Source organism: Dendropsophus ebraccatus, chromosome 1 (genome assembly GCF_027789765.1).
Source record: "Dendropsophus ebraccatus isolate aDenEbr1 chromosome 1, aDenEbr1.pat, whole genome shotgun sequence".
Taxonomy (NCBI): domain Eukaryota; kingdom Metazoa; phylum Chordata; class Amphibia; order Anura; family Hylidae; genus Dendropsophus; species Dendropsophus ebraccatus.
This window is the reverse complement of record NC_091454.1, coordinates 111,032,359-111,048,056: the sequence shown is the minus strand read 5'-3', so window position 1 is coordinate 111,048,056 and position 15,698 is coordinate 111,032,359. Positions and strand designations below refer to the sequence as shown.

At 42.3% G+C, this 15,698-nt stretch overlaps 1 protein-coding gene across 5 annotated transcripts in view; it reads right to left on the bottom strand.

The window, feature by feature from the left end:
• Window positions 1-3,719: 3,719 nt before the first annotated feature.
• Window positions 3,720-15,698, bottom strand: part of PLXNB2 (plexin B2) — a 150,152-nt gene continuing 138,173 nt past the window's right edge. For all 5 annotated transcript variants that reach the window (XM_069976770.1, XM_069976761.1, XM_069976786.1 and 2 more), the window contains 10 exons: window positions 14,993-15,149; window positions 13,758-13,858; window positions 13,517-13,601; window positions 12,822-12,976; window positions 12,575-12,735; window positions 11,907-12,054; window positions 9,979-10,043; window positions 8,300-8,375; window positions 8,080-8,154; window positions 3,720-4,729 (listed from right to left, as the gene is read on the bottom strand). In XM_069976770.1, coding sequence (XP_069832871.1) covers window positions 4,625-4,729; window positions 8,080-8,154; window positions 8,300-8,375; window positions 9,979-10,043; window positions 11,907-12,054; window positions 12,575-12,735; window positions 12,822-12,976; window positions 13,517-13,601; window positions 13,758-13,858; window positions 14,993-15,149 — 1,128 coding nt within the window. In that variant the 3' untranslated portion in view covers window positions 3,720-4,624. The remainder of the gene's footprint in view (window positions 4,730-8,079; window positions 8,155-8,299; window positions 8,376-9,978; window positions 10,044-11,906; window positions 12,055-12,574; window positions 12,736-12,821; window positions 12,977-13,516; window positions 13,602-13,757; window positions 13,859-14,992; window positions 15,150-15,698) is intronic.

Genomic DNA, 15,698 nt, shown 5'->3' with positions numbered 1-15,698 from the left:
AAGTTATTAACAAATATGAGAGAAAGATTAGCATATCAGGAGGGGGCAAGTCTGCTAAAAGAATGTATATGCAAAAATATATAACTTAACAAGGCCTTCAAGTATAACTATGTTAGTTGAGATGGGAATATCCTGTAGGTCACTAAAGCGTAAGAACTTGTTAGAATTAGATATGAGCGAACCGGGTTCGGGTTCGAGTCCATCCGAACCCGAACGATCGGTATTTGATTAGCGGGGGCTGCTGAAGTTGGATAAAGCTCTAAGGTTGTCTGGAAAGCATGGATACAGCCAATGACTATATCCATGTTTTCCACATTGCCTTAGGGCTTTATACAACTTCAGCAGCCACCGCTAATCAAATGCCGAAAGTTCGGGTTCGGATGGACTCCAGCATGCTCCAGGTTTGCTCATCTCTAGTTAGAATGCAAAGTGTCACTGTAAACCATAACAAAGCCCTTAAATATTGCATGTCATTTATAGTACTGGTCTCTTCACATAGAACAGTGCTTCTTAATTCCAGTCCTCATGTTTTGACGATATCTCATACAAAGAACCTGTGATAATACCTGATGCACCTTGTATAATTATCCTGTGGATAGGGGAAAAGTTAGTTTTCTTGGAATACCCTTTTAGGCCCCATTCACACGTCCGTGTCAGTTTTTACTGTCAGGAAATCCTGATCAGGAAACCTCAAATGTCATCAGGATAGTATCAGGATTTCCTGACAGTAATCCGTTTTTACCTTCAGGAAACCATCAGGAAAAACCTTCAGGATTTCCTGATGAGAAGAAAAAAATAGGACATTATGGGAGATGCAAACTGGATGGTCACAGCTTGCAGAACTACAACTCCCATCATTCCCGGCTGACAGGTCATGATGGGAATTGTACTTCTGCAGTCTGTGGCCACCCAGGTTGCAGGGCATGATGGGAGTTGTACTTCTGCAACCTGCATGGCCACAGGCTGCAGAAGCACAACTCCCATCATGACCTGTCAGCAGGGCATGGTGGGAGTTGTACTTCTGCAACCTGCATGGCCACAGGCTGCATAAGCACAACTCCCATCATGACCTGTCAGTAGGGCATGGTGGGAGTTGTACTTCTGCAACCTGCATGGCCACAGGCTGCAGAAGCACAACTCCCATCATCACCTGTCAGCAGGGCATGGTGGGAGTTGTACTTCTGCAACCTGCATGGCCACAGGCTGCAGAAGCACAACTCCCATCATGACCTGTCAGTAGGGCATGGTGGGAGTTGTACTTCTGCAACCTGCATGGCCACAGGCTGCAGAAGCACAACTCCCATCATCACCTGTCAGCAGGGCATGGTGGGAGTTGTACTTCTGCAACCTGCATGGCCACAGGCTGCAGAAGTACAACTCCCATCATGACCTGCTGCCAGGTTATGATGGGAGTCATGATGGCCATCTCACCTGTCCGGGCCTGATGTAGAGATCGGCGGCGGCGCTGCTCCGTTCGGGGGGGAAATCGGCGCTGAAGGTCCGGGGGGCCGGAATTGGTGATCCCTGGCGCTGCTCCGTTCCAGAGGAGGGACGGTGGCGCTGATGGCCGGAGACAGAGGCGGACGATGGCGGAGCCGGTGAGTTGCTGAGACGGTCCGGCGGCGGGGGCGGCTTGCGGCGGCGGGATGATCGGGCGGCTGGCAGCCCTGTCCCGATGTCCGTGCTGGGGGTCGGGGGTTGGGGTCGGGCGGCGGCGGCTGATGTACGGTCGGGGGGGCGGGGGTCATCGCGGCTTGATGCTCGGGCGGTGGTGGGGAGCGGGGGGGGGTCTTCGGCGGCCTCTCAGTCATCCGGAATCACGGGCACTTTCCTGATGTACATCAGGAAAGTGCCCGTGATTCCGGCGCCCCCATAGCCTTCTATGGGGGCGTCCGGGCCGGAATTCCGGACAAAAATAGGACATGTCCTATTTTTTCCGGATCTATTTTCCGGAACGGACACCCTTCCGGAAAAATCCGGAAGGGTGTCCGTGACCAATTAGAGTCTATGGGTCCGGAAATCCGTCCGGATTTCCTGATAGGAAATCCGGATGGTTTTTCCGGACGTGTGAAGGGGGCCTTAGGAACTGGAAATTTCTACTAGCATCTCCAGCTTTGTGAGGAGATTTGAGGCGATATTGCAAGTTGGAGTTTTATTAAAAAAAATGCCATTATCTTGTTCTCTTTTCCTTGCCATTAAATTGACTCTGTACCCACAATCTGACCCCCTAAAACAGCTTGTACCTTCAGATAGCTGCTTTTAATCCAAGATCTGTCCTGGGGTCTGTTCAGCAGGTAATGCAATTATTGTCCTAAAAAGTAACTTTTAAACTAGAGTGGCTATGCATTAGGCTGGCCCAACCTCTCTGTCCCTCCTCCTCGCTCTCCTCCTCCTCATTAGGAATGCCCCAGGCAGGTATTTTCCAATTCATCAGCTGTGAACACGGCACATGGGCTGATCGCTAAGGCACCTGTGCAGTTTTTACTGCAAAGGAATAGGAAAAATCCTGCCAGTGGCATTCCTAATGATAAAGAGGGTGGGGAGGAGGGATGGAGGGGTGATGAAGAGGGTGGGGAGGAGGGATGGAGGGGTGGTGAAAAGTTAGGGCACAGACACTCTAGGCCACGGCCGTTGGGCACGGGGCTGCAAGTTTAAAAGTTGGAACGAAACGGACCGCAGGACAAATCTTGGATTAAAAGCAACTATCCAAAGGTACAAGTGGTTTAGGGGGGGGGGTCAGGATGTGGGTACAGAGTTGCTTTAAAGATGTTAGATAAGTACCAGTAATGGTAGCAGCAAATAAACCTGCATTAGTATGGTCCCTATTACATGGAATGATTATCTGCTGAATCACGCCGTTTCAGGCAGATATTGCTCCGTGTAATTAAGACAACAATCCCTTGAGTAGCCAATCATCGACTGATCACTGTCTTTCAACGACAGATGTGCATTGCTCTGTGTCATAGGTAATGCAGGGCCCATGGTTGAAGGTATATAGAAAATATTTATGATTAGTCTTACCTGTCTACGTTCCCTAGGGGGGTCCTCCTGCCTTCTCCAAGCCGCCGCTAAAGCTTCTGAAGCAGTCTCTTAAATGACAGCAGAGACAGCTTCAGAAGCTTTAGCGGCGGCTGTGTTCAGTGAGGAATAGGAAGCAGGACACCGGGGGAGTGTAGACAGGCAAGTATAATCTATTATTTTCTATATAAAGCAAGGCCTTCTCGGACATCGCTAACAATGCCTGTGCCTACGATTCCTGAGCCATTTATTAGGCTCTGTAAACGAGTGCCGATCTAGCAGATAGGCGCCCGTTTAACCCGCTTATCAGGCTGACTAGTACGGCCCTTAGATCCCCCATCTTTGTCTACTGCTGATCAGCAGTCATGGACAGGAAAGGAAAAGATAAAAGATAAAGATTAAACTTCAACATCAATATCATCTGTTTATATATACATATTCCCTGAAATAAGAAAAAAAGAATCATTCAGAGCTTGCGGTGATGCTAAATCACTTGAGATGAAAGGATCACTACTAAGTTGGTGTCTAATGTTTACAGATAAGTGCCTCGCTTACTGTTCCCTGTTTCGACACATTCCCTACATTCCCACACGGCCAATCACTGACTGCAGTGGTAATCCACCTCAGCCAGTGATTTCCTTGTGTTGAGACAGGGACAAAATGCACAAATGGCAAGCAACATAACTAGAGCAGATGCTACATTAATAAAATAGGGATGTAAGACTCTCTTTATTGGGTACTGAAATGTACAATCAGATGCTGGTTGTGGTCTAACATCACATATAGCAGTTTACATTCCTAATGTAGAGATACAATGAAAAGGTGCTTATTGGAATAGTTACCAGATGGAGATGTGAAATTCCGGTAACATTTTAATACATGATAAACATATTAAAACTTTACATAGTAATCATGTCAATGTGTACGTCATTGACACACACACAATTAATTACATTTGGTCACAGAAAAAAAAAAAATCAGTGACATAAATAAAATTTTCTATATTCTTTACAAAATCATGTATCTTCAGTCTTTCATTAACTGGTACATGTAAGGCACATTAGAATGTATATTTATATAAAATAAATTTCAGAATATTAAAAACCAAACCAAACCAAAACTCATTTCAGTTTGTGCTTCCTATTGGCAGCATTCAGAACTCCATTAAAAGCTGGGAAGCAATACATTGCATTGCCCGATCCCTCATGGCACTTTGTGGGAAATGGAAATTGAGTCACTGATTCACATTACTTGTCCACTTGTTGAAACAGGGGGAAGCATAGGATTAACTTTGTCCTAATGTGTTGAAATGATTGCTTGGCATATGTATTGCTTTACTAGAAATGACATTACAAATGTAGTATGTTTGCATAATGAATTTAAAAATGTCAATGGCAGAACGTCAGAATTGTGTAATTACATTGCCTATAAAAAAAAACTGTCCCACATAGAACACAGGTTTGAGGCATCATTTACAGTAAAAACAGATCTGTGCAAGACAAATACATATAATTAAAAAAAGGGCATTTCAAAAATATAACACTCTGTTCCTTAGGAAGAAAAAAAAGTCTTCATTTCCACGCTTCTTTCTCTTCCACCATCACAATCAAAGGTCAGTGACTTCAATCTCTAATGCAGCTGCTATTTGCTGTAACCGGATTGCTAACTGCATACGCTGTACACTGGGATCCTCTTCTAGAGCATTTATTATCTACAATAAATAAAAACCAATAGTTTCATGGATGCCATTAACCCTTCTTAACATATTAATTGTATTATATATAGCTTGATTTTATTAAAAATTCTTATTCATATAGAATTCACATTCAAAATTCTAAACATCGTAGCCCAGATTCAAAGAAAACTGTCTAATTCTTAAAGAGGACCTGTCAGCCGTCTTTCAGATACAGAATTAAACCCATGGGTAGATATAGTTTGTTAACCTAATTCTGAGCATACCTTTGATTTTGTAATTGTCCCCTCCAGTTCCTTTTTTGTCCATATGCAAATTGGAAGCAAGTGTACAGGATGAAGCCAGTACAGCCAGCAGAGCGTGTGGAGTATTTGTTCCGCACTGGTCCACATTACTTTGTACTTATAACTTGATACTGCCAGGGATGTAACTAGAAACAGCTGGGCTCCATAGCAAACTTTACAATCTCACCCCCCCCCCCCCCCCCAACGCCCGGTCAGTCCTCAATAATGGCACCTGGAACACCCCCCACACCAGGTAGTGCAAACCTGAAGATGCTCCCTTTTCACTCACCAATCATCATTGTGATTTTCTAGTTTATAAACAATCATATTGATAATTGATCTTAGGCCACATTCGTGTCACTACATGCAGCTGCAACCAAACCCACATGCGGTATCCAATAGTCGCATAGTCAATAATCCTGGTAACAGCACACAACTACTAGGGAAGAAATGGATTCATTGTTTCAGCCACATGCATTGTCTGAATCTTTTTTTCTACCAGGTTTTCAACTGCTTAAAATATAAACAAGTCTGCGCATTAAATAATCTGCATATTGTTTGTAGTGATTCTAACTAAAGGCAATATGTAGATCATTTAATGCGCAAACTTGGTTCAGACAATACATATTTAACACTGCCATACCAAACCTGAATATCCCCACTATACTGTGACCATGGAAGAGAGGGAAGGGAAGCACCGACGCTTTATTTCCCCCTCTCCCTCTATACTAGGTACCGACGCCTGTGATGGCCAACCCCATGTGAGCGAGTGTTGGCCCTGCCTTCTGTACACACACCATTTTCCACTGGTTAGCTAGTGTCAGGACAAATGCCCTGAACAGCTAACCAGGGGACATTACATAGGCTGCCCCGGCCCCATGATGTGGTGGGCTCTATAGCAGCCACTATGGCTGCTACTGCGGTAGTTACACCACTGGATACTGCATTATTGCTGAAATTCTTGATCTATTTAATTTTTTATATAGCCATTGACAGGAAGGACTAGGTGGCGGGTTATCCTGCTTTTATTATTATCATGGTATGTATATGGTGGTTTTTAAATGTTTTTAATTAGTATATGAACCCTTTGTGATAATGGCTTGGTTGCATTGAACCTTTACATTAACCCCTTAGCGACCCATGACGTATCTGATACGTCATGGTGCCGCTCGGGGTGTTCAGAGCGGGGTCCCGGCTGACACGTGCAGCCGGGCAGTGCCTCTATTAGCCGGCGCGGGTCCCGTTGCCGCGCCGGCTAATTAAGCCTCTAAGTGCAGCTGTCAAACCTGACAGCTGCACTTAGAGGCTTCAGACCTCACGTCCCTGGTGTCTAGTGGGACGGATCTCCCCCCCCGCGATGCGATCGCGGGGGGGAGATCCGTTCTTCTGCCCGTGCCGGGCCTCAGCGTCGGAATGACGCTGATCCCGGCTCGGCAATAGATTGCTATGGCCTGCAGCAGGCCATAGTAATCTATGACCGATCTAATCGATCTTTGCTGTGTATATACACAGCATTGATCTCTATGAGAGATCAGTGCTGTCTATATACAAGTCCCCCAGGGGGGCTTCTAGTTACAGTAAAAAAAAAAAGTAAAAAAGTGTTTTTATTAATAAAAAAATCCCCTCCCCTAATAAAAGTCCAAATCACCCCCCTTTTCCCATTTTATAAATATAAATTAATAAATAAACATATTTAGTATCACCGCGCGCGTAATCGCTTGAACTATTAATCACATTCCTGATCTCGTACGGTAAACGGCGTCAGCGCAAAAAAATTCCAAAGTGCAAAATTGCGCATTTTTGGTTGCATCAAATCCAGAAAAAATGTAATAAAAAACGATCAAAAAGTCGTATATGCGCAATCAAGGTACCGATAGAAAGAACGCATCATGGCGCAAAAACTGACACCTCACACTGCCCCATAGACCAAAGGGAATAAGCCTGGGAATGGAGCGATTTTAAGGAACGTATATTTGTTAACAATGGTTTGAATTTTTTACAGGCCATCCGATACAATATAAGTTATACATGTTATATATCATAGTAATCGTAACGACTTGAGGAACATGCATAACAAGTCAGTTTTACCATAGGACGGACGGCGTAAATGCAAAACTCCCCGAAATCAAAACAAATTCGTCTTTTTTCAATTTGACAGCGCAAATGATTTTTTTCCGGTTTCGCAGCATATGTTATGGAAAAATAATGCCTGTCATTGCAAAGTACAATTGGTTTCGCAAAAAATAAGCGCTCATATACGTCTCTAGGTGAAAAAATGCAAGCACTATGGACTTTTAAACTTAAAATGGAATAAGCAAAAGCGCAAAAACGAAAATAGGCTTTGACCTTAAGGGGTTAAATAGTTTTTCTGATATATTGTTTGCATGTGCTTTTTGTTTGGAGATGGATATGTAATGGTTAGACACTCTGTATGTGGTATACATTTCCTTCAGTACCCCTGGTTTAGACAACTGAACACAAGAAAGAAAAAGAATATTTCATACTAATTTAAAGGGGGTATCCAGTGCTACAAGCACATGGCCACTTTTGCGCCACTCTTGTCTCCAGTTCAGGTTTGGTTTGCAATTAAGTTCCATTTCAAATCCCACACAATTTGGAGACAAGAGAGGGGGAAAAGTGGCCATTTTTCGTAGCACTGGATAACCTTTTTACCTTCCCTGGTGATCTAAGGCAGTGTAGGGGTCAGTCACTAACTCTGGTGGTCTAGGGTTGATAAAGGGGTTAACAGACAGATGCTGTTGGCTTAGTGTGTCACACTAATTTTATAAACAGTGCCTACCCACAGTATCTAGAGCAAGCGCTTCTCCAAATCATGTGACTGTAACATCAGAGAAAGTCTTTCAGCTCCCATTTCCCCATTTTGGGAAAGTAGTACCTGCACTTATATGGACCATTTTGAGGTCCAGGCTCCATAGACTTTAATTCCCCTCTGAACTGCCAGGTCATGACTACAGGCGGCACATCTGTGGGCCACCCATAAGCACAAGCTGTGTATTACGGTCTTATAGTCCAAAATATAAAATGTAACAGTGACATATACCAATACGACACTTTTATACTTACATCATCATAATATTTCTTTGTATATTGATAGAGCTGGTGTAGTGCTACCATTGTGTTTAATGATTCTGTGTGTGCCTGTGGAGAATAGACCAAACCATTAACAAATAAATAAAAATAGTACATTTACAGACAAATCCACTTACAGCTGAGACAGACCTACCCAACAGCAAAACTTCAAAATGTAAGTAACTTGCCAAAATGCAATATGAATTAAACATACCCTTGAAATTTCTGCTAAGTGTGTGTTCATGTCCTGGTCACTAACTTGTACCATCTGACGGATTCCTTTGTAATAGCTAAAGATTTAGGTATAAAAAAAAGTTTCATTAAACCATTAAAAATAAAACATCTGAAAAAGACTTTGCGGAACAGAAATTTAGCCCTATTACACGGGACGATTCAGAGGAACAAAAAAGCGCTGACCTGTCAGGTCAGCACTCGCTTGCTCCTCATTTTTCGCATGCTACTGGCACTATTACACGTGTCGGCAGTGAGCGGGTAAGAGCAGGGGGGCCTCAGGGAGATGCCCGGGTGATCGCTAGATTGTCCTGGCAGCCCATAAAAGATAGCGGCAGTCTGCTGCTGCCGCTCCTATTACATGGAGAGATGGCAGCATATTGCTGCTATCTAGATCGTTGAACTTTCAACATGTTAAAAGACAACGATCAGCCGACATTGTGCATGTAGGCTGATCGTTGTCTGGTATTACACAAGACTATTATCTTCAGTAACGGCCGATAATTGCTTCATGTAATAGGGCTTTTAAAGCAGAACAGAAGCTCTGACATCAAAAACATAACTCTAACACCTATAACATTGGGGGTTGGTTTCACATGTTGCAGTTAAAATAAGTTACTTTTAACTGCCTTAAAAGGGGTACTCTGGAGAGTAAAATGCATTTTTAGACATGAATAACATTATATTACTTTGTAAGTAAAGATGAGCGAACCTCGAGCATGCGCGAGTCAATCCCGAACCCAAACTTTCGGCATTTGATTAGCGGTGGCTGCTGAAGTTGGATAAAGCCCTAAGGCTATGTGGAAAACATGGATATAGTCATTGGCTGTATCCATGTTTTGCATACAACCTTAGAGCTTTATCCAAGTTCAGCAGCCCCAGCTAATCAAATGCCGATTGTTCGGGTTCGGATGGACTCGAACCAGATTCGCTCATCTCTATTTGTAAGCCCTGGGCCTTCCACCCCTCTCTAATCAAGTACTGCTGGGGTCCACAACACAACTGACACTGGGCCTCTGCCAATTACCATCATTTCTTGCCCTGCTAGAGCCATTAGCAGAGGTCTGCAGAGGTCGATGAGCATGAAGCGTTACTGACAGCTATGTCCCCTTAGTGTACTGTATATTCTAAGGCATAAAAATACACAGTACAAGGGAGGAGGGTGGGCTATATAGTAGTAGCAGTCCTTTAACACAGAGGGGGAAGGGTAAACCCTGCAGTTCCCAACACAATCATCGGTGGCAGCAGAGAGGCTCATATCACCCCTTACTGTTGCCATGTAAAATAGTATATAATTTTTTTTAAATATATACATTTGTTTTAATAAAATTAGATTACAAAGAAATGGAACTTTATTAGGGAAAATGTATAAAAAAAATAAAAATACTCTTCGGAGCACCCCTTTAATTTTAAACTGGCTTGGAAAACTGGAATATTAGACTACTGCAAACCCGTTTACAATTAAGAATATCAAAAACTGCAAATCAACTGCAGCTTGTGAACACAGCTCCGAGAAATGTGGCTGTGGGCCCTACTAGTGCTCCGGGTCAATCAGGCAATGCCCACCACTTGAACAATCTGCCCACTCCTGAGCGAAACCTTAACCTTTAGGTTTTCTTTGAGATGTCTTTTAAATTATAGAAATGCAATATAATTACTTACTCTTCCACCATTTTTTTGTATGTAGAAATCTCCTTTGCATACAGCAACTTGTTGCTGGGGGATTCCTGCAGACATTAAAATTAGAGTATAAAAACCATGTTGACCACGTGAGTCATACATTTCATACAGCAGACACCATGCCCATTTTTACTGTGGTAAAGATTGCCATTATTACATTTGCTATATTTATTTAGTCTTCCTGTGTTATAACTGAAAATCATATATTCTATTTTTCAAAAGACAACATGTGCGCATTACAATAATTTAGCTCTGTTAATTGTTTTAGTGATCCAAATACAACTTTAGGGTAAATCAAACAATGGAAATGCTTTTGATTTTAACTATTTTAACTTTCATTTGTGCAGGTAGATTCCTTAAGCAGTGCTTCTCAATTCCAGTCCTCAGGCCTCACCAACAGGTCGTGTTTTAAGGATTTCCTTAGTATTTCACAGGTGACATAATTATACTCAGTGCATCAGGTATTATCACAGGTGTCTTTGTATGGGTAATCCTCAAAACATGACCTGTTGGTGAGGCCTGAGGACTGGAATTGAGAAGCACTGCCTTAAAGGGAATGTATCACTTTTTTTTTTTTTTTTTTACTGATACTGAAACATTCTCTTTTTACTCAATTAGTGTGGGTTAAGACTACGGAATTCTCACGGATAAATTCAGCGGAATTCAGTCGCCTGTACGCGCTCACGGCCGCCGCTCCTTTCTGCCGGCTCCATAGACACCGTTCTATGGGCCGGCTGATTCCGCATTCCGACGAAAGAATTGTCACGTCAATTCTTTCGGCGGAATGCAGAATCAACCGGCCCATAGAATGGTGTCTATGGAGCTGGTGGAAAGGCGTGCGGCAGTGAGTGTGTAAAGGCGACAGAATTCCGCGGAATTTATCCGCTAGAATTCCGTAGTCTGAACCCGCCCTTACAGTTGTGGATTTTCACTGTGGATTTCACCCCTTTGTACATAGCTGGGGTGCAATACCCAATGAGTCTGTACCAACCATAGGTTTGTGCCAGAAAAACCTGTCATGTGAACCTACCTTTACAGTTGTATGTATTAACTTACAATGTTAAAATTTTTTTGCTTTTATGCTAAACGTATAAAAAGATAAGTTACGCTTAATTATAGGGACAGAATGGTCACTGAGCAGTCATTTAAAATGTGCAAACTGTCTGCAGCAAAAACAATGCTTAGGGACCTATTCCACAGTAACGATAATCGGCGGGATCGGCCGATTAAGAGAGAACGATCAGCCGATGATCGTGTCATCGGCTGATCGTTCATTTAGGGCCAGACCTAAAATCATCGTTCCCCCACCGCGCATTGCTACGGTTGAATAGCGGTGCGCGGCGGGCGACCGACGATTTGACAGCAGCAGCATCATCATATATTACCTGTCCAGGCTTCTCCGCGCTGTCTTCATCCTCGGGTCCCGCACTCTCTATCTTCTGAATGGCCGGTGAGCTGATGGAGCACTCAGCCAATCACAGGCCGGGACCTCCGTGTCAGCTGACCGGCCATTCAGAAGATAGAGCGCGCGGGACCGGGGATGAAGACAGCGCGGAGGAGAAGACCTGCAGGTAACGTATGATGCTGCAAGGACATTGGTAACAATGTCCTTGCAGCCCTCGCTCAACGATCATCGGGCCGTGGAATAGGCCCAGTAAACGAGTGGCAATCTAGCAGATCGCCGCTCGTTTACATCGTTGATCGGGCCCTCCTCGGCCCGTGGAATAGGACCCTTAGACAAGCGGTCGTCTTTAGTGTGCACTGCATGGTGCTGTCACTGAGGATGTAACATGTTGCAGTCTTCCTAATTAAGGAAGTGGTTCTACTTTACTTATCTGCTGATTCTCATGAATTATAGTAATGAGGGAATTAAAACCTGATACCAGACATCAATGAGTCAATTCACTTACTCTACTTAGTTTGTGCTCTGTCCTGCTGCAAGCATCCATAAAAGTCTGTGCGATTACGGACAAGGAAGCGTCCACTACTTGATGTACATGAACATCAAAGATGAAGTGAGGGTTCTTCAGTATATTAACCCAAAACCGTAGCGATAAACTGTAAGTAAAAAATCCATAATCAGCAGCTGTCTGGAGTACTTAGTGTTTTTGGTAACAGAACAACGTTTTTTAATGATACCAGAGTATTTCTTACAAAGTCCAAAGGGCAGCTTTGAAGAAGCACTCCAGAGAAGAGAGCTCTCAATATTAAAGGAGTGTCCTATAAAGGCATAGCCTATACAAGTCCCAAATCCAACATAAATGACATACTGCACAGCCTTATTAAAACTAGTGGAAAACCTAGGACAAGGGATGTCTCTAGTATCCCTCCTATATCTGGGACAGTAAAACGAGATGTACTGCTAAAAGTCCTAAAGGGCTGTGTACTGTAAAAATGCCCTGCAAACAGTGCCTACTCACATAATATGGTAATGGAAACTCTTTATTATAGTCCCATACACTACCCAAATGTTACCACAGCTGCCACACCATATTCATAAAGTGTGGACTATATAATTGAAAAAAATATATATATATGATTATCCATTTTTCCATATCCATTCCTTGTGATCTCATACCTGTTTGTTTTCCATATGTGAACTGTATCTTCATCTTTGATTTCATATTTCTCTGCTTGCTCATCCAAAAAGTCAAAGAAATACTTAACAGCAGGGGGTACCACTTGATTGGAATTAAGGACACTGTGGAAGAAATTATCTACAAATTGCTGGAGTGTACCCTAGATGAAGAAATAAATGCAATCAGCTCGTCACCAACACACAAAGTTTGTTAGGAAAAGAAAACAAACACATAAAGGAACTTTACCTTGACAGACAGAAGCCTTGTCAGATAGATTTCTGTTATGGCCTTTGTCTGCTCCTTCCCCTTCATACTTCCTCTTTTGGATTTCCCTTCATCAACTTCATCTGCTGGACGTACAAGGTGCCATACTTTGTTTTCATCTTCTAGAAGTGCATGTCCTAGAGAAGGAGGTACTAAATTCAATGTTTCTTTTATGACACAGTTTGCATACAGTAACAGAAAGCTTCCCAGTAACAGAGTTGAGCTTCCCATAATGAAACCTGAGCTCCAATCAGTTGCAACAATGTTAGGTTAAAGCAACTGAACACAGTGACAGAATACCATGTCTTAAATATTTACTGTTCATTATATGTATATCGGCAACCTATTCTGCAGTTGTTTGTACTTGCTTTTGAAAGGGAAAATATAAAAACCTCAGAACAATTTAAAACCATACAAGTAAATGATATTAGCAAAATTTTCACTGGTCCTCTACCCATGCAAGGCCTTTTGGCTCGGAGGGCTGGAGAATAGGTCACATGGTGACCCCTCTCTTTTTCCATAGAGTGAAAACAACACGGGGGCGTGGGTAAGTAAATTTTGTCTAAGGCTTTCAAAACAGAAATAAGAATTAAGAAATAAGATTTAAACCAGAAATACTAGCAATACATTGCTTCATATAATGTTCTATGTAGGAATACTGTACAAAGCAGACGTACTTTCTCCTGGGAGGTCCTGGTGATTTTCTTCTTGTTGCTGGGAAATTCCAATTCTTGATAATATAAGTGTGGCATTATCTCTAACCTACAAATTTAAGGGCAATGTTTGGAAGGGTTACTAGCTGGAAGAGAAATGCGTCATATGCACATAACCACATGGGTAAAAGAGACAACCCAACTAATCTCAACTTTTTTGTAGGTCTAGGTAATGCAATCAGCATTAATAGTAAAACTTGCTTACATTGTAATGCATTAGTGTATTAATCCTTTTCGATCTGCCTTCCTTCTGTGATGTTAAATCCAAGTCAGACAGTATTTGTGCTGTTGAGCCTGGTCTCCATTCTAGAAGGGAAGCAACGCATAAATTAGAACTTACACTTGGGGTTCAACAAAACATATTTCCGGTTAAATAAAATATCATAGTACATTTGGTAGTATTTTATAGATTTTTTTTGCATTAAAATATCTGGCAAATGAAAATGTTCAAAAGGACAGCATACTATAGGTAAGCAGCTTAAACATTATGTATGCTTTGACACAATTTCAAAACTCATTACACCAAAGGAAACTAGAAAAACATCATATTAGACTTACCTATTTCCTTAAAGCGAATGTACCGGGCTGGGGGTGAAGCACTGGAGGTGGGTTGACCCGCCCCCAGTTGAAGGAAACCCCTGCCCCTCTATGACGTTGTTCTATTAGAATCAATGGAGCCGCGTCATAGAGGGGCAGGGTTTTTCTCTGCCTGGGGGTGGGCTAGCCCTCCTCCAGTACTCCCCCACTGGGCCCAGTGCCTGTGAATAGAATGGCGCCATACGCTTGGTTTTGGAGATTACAAATAAGGATTTAAATACTGCCCCAAATACTACTGCTGCGTGAAAGTGGCCTAAAGCTGGCCATCAGACACGTGTCAGATGAACCCCTCCCCCCTTGATTCAGTAGGATTGGCAAACCATCAAATGAGAATGGTACACTCCTGACTTTCCTCCAATGACAAGTGTTGGGGGAGAACATGAATAGGCATGTTGGATTTTAACTGCACAATCCTTTTGTCCTTGGGGACATTTAGAAGAACACACACGAATGCTCAGCCAAGCTAAACATTTATGTGTATTGAAGTGGTCAGAACAGATAGAGTGTAAGGGTGCTTTTACACACACAGACTCTATGACAGACTTTTGAAGCCAAAGCCAGGAACAGACTATAAACAGAGAACAGGTCATAAAGAAAAGACTGATATTTCTCCTCTTTTTAGATCCATTCCTGGCTTTAGCTTTTGTCATTTTTGTGTAAATGAGAAAATAGGATGGCAAATGTGGTAAGGGATTAGTAATAGATGGTGGTAAAGAGACTTCAATTAATTAACCAGACACAAAACAGTCATAAATGATCAAGCATTATAATGTGTAAAAGCAAGAAGAGCAGGAGCTTAAAGTAAAATGTTGCCAGACAGCATACTATGCAGTGCGCTCTCACCTAATGCCAAGCTGTCTGCTTTTGGTCGATGTGAATAAGGAAGGTTTTTGTAAACCTGTTCAACAATTTTTTCCTTAACTTGTGTGATGGTATCACAGTTTAATACTTTCACTGGTACAGGCTCCAAACCTTCATCTTGAACGATAACGTTAACAGTCTAAAAACAAAACATAGAAACATTTATATATTACTTTTATTTATCTCCTGCTGTGATACGAGCACAAGAACAAAGTATAGAGAACAACTGACTGGCACACCAACGTAATCAAACAAGTATTGTCTTTTATATATATATATATATATATATATATATATATGTGCGTGTATGTGTGTATGTATACATATATACACACACACACACGTAATATTTATATATATATATATATATATATATATATATATATATATATATTATTTTCTTTCAGTTATTGTTATAAATTACAATTTTTAAACTTGTCGCCCTGTGTCAAATGGGTGTGGCCTAGATTGTCTGTGCCCTAGGCATGCACCACCTCTTTGTCCCTTCTCCCTTCCCTCTTCACCATTAGGAATGCCACTGGCAGGGTTTCTCCTATTAATCACTTGTCTGAAAACTGCACATGTGCTGGATAGTTAAGGCATACATGCAGTGTTTGGACGAAGGGGTGGTGCAAACTTAGGGCACAGACACTCTAGACTACGCCATTTTGACAAAAGGCTGAAAGTT